Genomic DNA, 7311 nt, shown 5'->3' on the forward strand with positions numbered 1-7311 from the left:
AATTGAGGTGATAGTCACATAGCATGCAATTAACCATTTAAAAGTGAACAAGCAGTAAGATTTAGTGTACTCACCATGTTGTGCAATTACCAGCTCTCTCTAGTTTCGAAATTTTTAATCACCCCATTAAAAAACCCTGTACCTATTAAGTAATTACTTCCAACTTCCCCCTCTCCCTCCCCGGGTAACCTCAAATCTGTGGTCTCTTTCTATGAATTTGCCTGTTCTGGACATTTCGTTTTGGTAAAATCACACACTATGTGACCTTTTGTGTCTGACTTCTTCACGCAGCATCGTGTGTTCAGAGTTCATCCACACTGTCAGAGCTTCACTCCCTTTTTTTTGAGTCAGGGTCTCACTCTATCACCTAGGCTGGAGGGCAGTGGTACAATCACAGCTCACTGTAACCTCAAACTCCGTGGTCCTTCTGCCTCAACCTTCTGAGTAGCTGAGACTACAGGTGCATACCACCATGCCTGGCTAATTTTTTTTTTTTTTTTGAGTTGGGAGTCTTACTCTGTCACCCAGGCTAGAGTGCAGTAGCATGTTCACAGCCACCCCTCGACCTGCTAGGCTCAGGTGGTCCTTCCACCTCAGCCTTTCAAGTAGCTGGAACTACAGGTATGCACCATCACACCTGGCTAATTTTTTTATTTATTGTACAGATGAGGTCTCGCCAAGTTGCCCTGGCTGGTCTAGAACCTGTGGGCTCAGGCAATCCTCTCACCTCGGCCTCACAAAGTGCTGGTGATTATAGGCCTGAGCCACCAGCCAGCCTAGCTAATTTTAAAAAAATTTTTAGAGAGATGAGGTCTCACTACATTGCCTAGGCTGGTCTCAAACTCCTGGGCTCAAGTGATCCTTCTACCTAGGCTTCCCAAAGTGCTGAGATTACAAGTACCCAGTGCTGGGTACCACGTGGGGGGGATTTCTCATACACTCTTCTCCAAGGTAAGCCAGACACAAAAGATCACATAGTGTGTGATTTTACCGATATGAAATGCTCGATTGTTCCTTTTTAAAGCTGAACAGGCTGAGTGTGGTGGCTCAGCCTGTAATTCCAGCACTTTGGGAGGCCAAGGTGAGAGGATTGCCTGAGCCCATGGGTTTGAGACCAGCCTGGGCAACTTGGTGAGACCTCGTCTCTACAGTAAATTTAAAAAACTAGCCGAACGTGGTGGCATTGTGTCTGTAGTTCCAGCTACTTGGAAGGCTGAGGCAGAAGGATTGCCTAAGTTCAGCAGGTGGAGGCCACAGTGGCCGTGAGCATGCTGCTGCACTCCAGCCTGGGTGACAAGAATTGAGACTCCAGCTCAAAAAATAAATAAATAAAAAATAAAGCTGAACAATATCCTATTGGATGGATAGACCATGTTTGGCTTATCTGTTCATCTGCTAATGGACACTTGGGTTGTTATCTGTCTTTTGGTTGTTGTGACTCTTCCTACTCTGAACATATGTGTTCAGGTTTTGGTGTGTACATGTGTTTTCCTTTACCTGAGGTAGATACTCAGGAGTAAAATTGCCAGGTCATGCAATAATTCTATATTTAACTTTTTTTTTTTTTTGAGTTGGAGTCTCACTCTGTCGCCTCGACCTGCCGGGCTCCGGTGATCCTTCCACCTTAGCCATCCAAGTAGCTGGAACTACAGGTGTGTGCTGCCATGCCCAGCTCATTTTGATTTATTGTAGAGATGAGGTCTTGCCAAATTGCCCAGGCAGGTCTCGAACCCGTGGGCTCAGGCAATCCACTCACCTCAGCCTCCCAAAGGTACGAGATTACAGGCTGAGCCACCGAGCCCGGCTTATATTTAACTTTTTAAGGAACCACCTTGTTGTTTTCCATAGCAGCTGTGCATTCATTTTCTATCAGAGAGGACCCAGATATTCATTTCACAAGCTCTTGATGCCAATAAGCGATCATTATGATGACAGCAATAAAAATAGCCAATGGGCTGGGTGCAGTAGCTCACACCTGTAGTCCCAGCACTTTGAGAAGCTGAGGCAGGAGGATCACTTGAGCCCAGGAGTTCAAGACCAGTCTGGGCAACATAGCAAGACCTCATCTCTACCAAAAAAAAAAAAAAAGCCAGCCGGGCTTGGTGGCTCAGCCTGTAATCCCACGCCTTTGGGAGGCTGAGGTGAGTGGATTGCCTGAGCCCGCGGGTTCGAGACCCACCTGGGCAGCAAGACCTCATCTCTACAATAAATCAAAAAATCAGCCGGGCGTGGTAGTGCGCGCCTATAATTCCGGCTACTTGGAAGGCTGAGGTGGAAGGATCGCCACAGCCCAGCAGGTCGAGGCTGCGGTGGCCGGGAGCGGCCACTGCACTCCAGTCTGGGCAACAGAGTGAGACTACAACTCAAAAAAAATAAAATAAAATAAAAATAAAAAAGCCAGGTGTGGTGGCACATACCTGTAGTCTCCGCTACTCGGGAGGCTAAGGTGGGAAAATCAGGAGGTCAAGGCTGCGGTGAGCCATGATCATGCCACTGTACTCCAATCTGGGCAACAAGAATGAGACCCAGCTTAAAGAAAAGAAAGCTAATAACTGGTCAGTTCATTTACGTACACATGTATTTAATGAGCATCTACCATGTGCCAGGAACACATTAACTTGTTGAGTCTTATAGGGCTGCCATGAGGAAGGATTGGTCAATGTCCTCCTTTGGCGGTGGTGACATGTCTGGGGTACATATCTAGTTAGGGGTAGGGCTGGAACTTGGTCCCAGACACGGTTGGCCCAGAACTGAAACTTGCTGCCCCAGTGACATGCAGCTTTCCAGTGCTGGGTACCTCGTGGGGGGGTTTCTTATACACTCTTCTCCAGGGTAAGCACTGGCATCCGTTCTTCACTGGAGGGCGAAACTGATGAGAGAGGCAATCTGGACACAGACTCTCCTGGCATTGAGTTGAGTTGGCATTGAGTGGGAGTGGAGGAGAGATCTGAGGATGGGAGAGCAAGAACTCAGCTAAGGGGAACTGGGAAAGGCTTTCTGGAGGTGTCAGTAAAGCTGGTCCTTAAATAATGCATAAGCATTTGTCAGGTGAGGAGTGCCAGATAGAGGTTCCTGCTCATGTAAAGATGCAAGTATGTGACAGTTCCAGGGGAATTCAGATGACAGGACTGGAGTGGAGATAACGTACTGGGAGAAATGGGATGTGAGACTTGGAGTTAAGCAGACTCTTGCCTGCAAAGTGAATGAGCTTGCACTTTATCCTGAGGATGGTAGGGAGCCATGGGAGGTGTTTGAGCAGGGGAGCCATTGACCAAGATCTTCTGGATGTCAGAAAGATGCCTGTAAGTTCGGACCCTAGGAAGGAGAGGAGTGACTAGACCCCCACCTTCTTCTTCTGCCTCCTCCACAAAACCTGCCCTGATTCCCCACAGTCCTTTCTTTGTACTTTTCTTAGCACCTGGCACACTTTCTGCCTTCTAGATAATTGCATGGTGTGTCTCTGCTTCCTTTCCCCACTCCACCCAGAGGCTCCTCCAGGCAGGGCGTAGAGCGGAGCCATCTCTGCGTCCCCAGCGTCACCCAACATGGGTTGGGCACAGAAAGGTGGCAGAAGACGTGTGTTGAATGGGAGAATGAGTGGACAGATGACTGTGCATGCAATTGGCCAATTTCTGGGGAGGCTGTGTGTGTAGGCAGCTGAGTCACATTCAGGTGAAAGTGATAATACTTGAGTTTCAGGTATTTCCTTCCTGGGACCTTGCCCATTCAATCCTAAACCTGTTCAGCTTATAGAGGGGGGATTCGCTCCATCAGTCATCCGTCTGTCTGTCCATTCGTCCATCTACTCATCCATCCATCCATCCATCCACTCATCCATCCTTCCATCCATCCATCCATTCATTCTTTCATCATTCATTCTTTGATCAATTGATGGGTTCATTCATTCATTCAGTAAAAATTTCTCAGCTGGGCTCGGTGGCTCAGCCTGTCATCCCGCGCTTTGGGAGGGTGAGGCGAGTGGATGGCCTGAGCCCACGTGTTCAAGACCCGCCTGGGCAACTTGGCGAGACCTCATCTCTACAATACTATCAAAAAATTAGCTGGGCGTGGTAGCGCGCACCTGTAGTTCCTGCTACTCGGAAGGCTAAGGCGGAAGGATCGCCGGAGCCCAGCAGGTCGAGGCTGCGGTGGCCGGGAGCGGCCACTGCACTCCAGTCTGGGTGACCGAGTGAGACTCCAACTCAAAAAAAAATTTTTTTCTTTAGCACCAATATACCAGAGCTCAACATGGTCCCTCCCCTTGAGGGTCTTGTAACTAAACAGATACAGTCCAGAGTGGTTGGTGGGGGAGGGAATGGCATCTAAGTTGAGGTCAGAGGATGAGGAAAGACTGTTTGGGGCAGAGAGAGCAGCTGGTGGACACTCAGGGTAGAGAACACATGGCCTTTTTGAGGAGCTGAGAAATGTTCTGTGATGTCATGTGGGAGGGAGGTAGAGGATAGAGGTGTCTTGAGGGGATCAGGGTAGATCATTCAGGGCTTTGAAAATGGGTTGAAGGCCATGTGGTGGTGGCTCACGCCTATAATCCTGGCACTTTGGGAGGTTGAGGTGAGAGGATTGCCTGAGCCCACCGGTTCAAGATCAGCCTAGGCAACTTGGCAAGACCTCATCTCTACAATAAATCAAGAAAAATTAGCCAGACATGATGGCACATGCCTGTAGCTCCAGCTACCTGGAAGGCTGAGGCGGAAAGATCACCTGAGCCCAGCAGGTCAAGGCTGAGCCACCTCAGCCTTGGCGACAGAGTGAGGCTCCAACTAAAAAAAAAATGGGTTGAGCAGCTGGTGCTTGAGGATGATGGGTATGTGAGCAGGAAGGGGCATGGTCAGATCTGATGGTCAGTTGAGATCTGCTTGGGACCAGCGTGAAGGACAGACTGGAGAGGGCGAGGCTGGAAGCTGGGAGTATAGGAGGTATGATTCAGATGACCTGAGCTGGCAGAAAAGAGGGGGATGAGTTGGTGCGGTGGCTCACACCTGTAATCCCAACACTTTGGGAGGCAGAGGCAGGAGAATCACTTGAGGTCAGGGGTTTGTGACCACCTTAGACAACATAGCAAGATGTCGCCTCTACAAAAAAAGTATAAATAAAAGATTAGCTGGACATGCTGGTGTGTACCTGTAGTTCCCCGCTACTCAGGAGGCTAAGGAAGGAGGATTGCCTGAGCCCAGGAATTCAAGGCTATAGTAAGCTAGGATCACGCCACTGCATTCCAGCCAGGGTGACAGAGAGAGAAGGCCAGGTGCAGTGGCCCACGCCTATAATCCCAGCACTTAGAGGAGGCTGAGGTGAGAGGATTACTTGAGCCTGGGAGTTTGAGACCAGCCTGGTCAACATAGTGAGACCTTGTCTCTACAAAAAAAAAAAAAAAATTAAGCTGGTGTGGTGGCGTGCTCCTATAATCCCAGCTTTTTGGGAGTCTGAGGTGGAAGGGATCTCCTGAGCCTACAGTGAGCCATGATCATGTCACTGCATTCCAGCCTGGGTGACAGAGTGAGACCCCTATGCAAAAATAAAGTAAAATAAAATAAAATGTTGATATTTTTAAAAGGTGGGGGGTGGTCTAGGGGAAGAAGGCCATCCTCGATAGAGAGCACAGCCTGGCCAAGGGTTTGGAGATGAGAACGGGGTTATCAGGTATGTGCTGAAGGACGAGGCAGGAGAGGCATATGAAGGCCAGGTGGGGCAGGGCTTCCGAGGCTCGGCAAAACTTGAACTTTCTCTAAGGACAATGTGGAGCCATAGGAGGTGTTTGAACAGGGGAGACCCATGTTCAGATCATGGTGTTATAAAGGTCTGAGGCAGGTGTGGGGGAGGGACTGGAGGGGTGAGGTGGGAGGTCAGAGCCCAGAGACGAGGCCCAAGGAAGTCATGAGCAAAGGTCAAGGGTCACAACTCTGCTTTGAGCCATCTCTGTCTCTTCCATCTCCACAGCTGCCATTGCGCCCAAGGATGACCTTTTCTATGGCTTCCTGAAACCTTGGCTAGGTGAGTGCCAAGTGAGCAGGCTAAGGCTTGGGGCTTCAGGGCATGGGGCTCTCTGGAGGGTTTCAGAGTAGCATGGGAGGCCCCTAACCTCAGTCTTCTGGGCCCAGGGGATGGGTTGCTGCTTAGCAAAGGCGACAAGTGGAGCCGACACCGCCGCCTGCTGACGCCCGCCTTCCACTTCGACATCCTGAAGCCCTACATGAAGATCTTCAACCAGTGCACCGATGTCATGCATGTGAGTCCCTGGGCTTCGTATGAAGTGGGTCACCAGAGTGAGGCCGGTCCAGGCTTCAACTCATGGGCAAGCTGTGTGATGTCAGGAGGCCTCACCTGCTTTGTCCATAAAATGGGTTTGTAGTGAAGCTGCAGCCAGGTCCTTGTCTGGCCGGCTCCCGTCTGCGGTCTCCATGCCCACTCGCCGTGGGGTTTCTCTCTTACAGGCAAAATGGCGGCGTCTGGCAGAGGGCTCAGTGGTCTCCCTTGACATGTTCGAGCATGTCAGCCTCATGACGCTGGATAGTCTTCAAAAATGTGTCTTCAGCTACAACAGCAACTGCCAAGAGTAAGTGTGACCTTCCTCGGAAAGACAAAGCCAGCTGTTCCAGAGTAGCAAGAGAGAAAGGGAACTCCTAGGAATTAGGCAGCCCTGGGTCATGGGCACCCTCCACTGACCAGCCTCGTGGTTCCAGCAAACTGAGTCTCAGTTTCCTTAACCGAAAAATGGGCAGGACTGGGCTGGGCTGTGCTGGGCTCATGCCTGTAATCCCAGCACTTTGGAAGGTTGAAGCTGGAGGATTGTGTGAACCCAGGAGCTCAAGATCAGCCTGGGCAACATAGCGAGGCCCCATCTCTACAACAAAAAAAAATAGCTGGGTGTGGTGGTGTGTGCCTATAGTCCCAGCTACTTGGGAGGCTGAGGGAGGATCACCTGATTCCAGGAGGTTGAGGCTGTGGTGAGCTGTGATCATGCTACTGCACTTTGGCCTGGGCAACAGAGTGAAACCTCAATGCCCCTCCCCCCCAAAAAAGCTGGGCGTGATGGCTCCCACCTGTGATCCTAGCACTTTGGGAGGCTGAGACAGGAGGATTGCTTGAGCCCAGGAGTTTGAGACCAGCTTGGGCTACATAGTGAGACTCCATCTCTACAAAATTTTTAAAAAATTTGCCAGGCATGGTGACTCAAGCCTATAATCCTAGCACTTTCAAAGGGAGGCTGAGGTGAGAGGATTGCCTGAGTCCAGGGGTTTGAGACCAACCTGGGCAACTTGGTGAGACCTGGTATCTACAATAAATAAAAAAATT

At 50.2% G+C, this 7311-nt stretch overlaps 1 protein-coding gene across 1 annotated transcript in view; it reads left to right on the forward strand.

Annotated features, from left to right (window-relative positions):
- Nucleotides 1-7311, forward strand: part of LOC103250603 (cytochrome P450 4F22) — a 29151-nt gene that overhangs the window by 9166 nt on the left and 12674 nt on the right. The window contains exons 4-6 of the mRNA XM_008049201.1: nucleotides 5956-6009; nucleotides 6117-6244; nucleotides 6450-6571. Of these exons, the coding sequence (XP_008047392.1) occupies nucleotides 5956-6009; nucleotides 6117-6244; nucleotides 6450-6571 (304 nt within the window). The remainder of the gene's footprint in view (nucleotides 1-5955; nucleotides 6010-6116; nucleotides 6245-6449; nucleotides 6572-7311) is intronic.

Source organism: Carlito syrichta, unplaced genomic scaffold (genome assembly GCF_000164805.1).
Source record: "Carlito syrichta isolate Samal-C Ts95f unplaced genomic scaffold, Tarsius_syrichta-2.0.1 Scaffold130696, whole genome shotgun sequence".
Taxonomy (NCBI): Eukaryota; Metazoa; Chordata; class Mammalia; order Primates; family Tarsiidae; genus Carlito; species Carlito syrichta.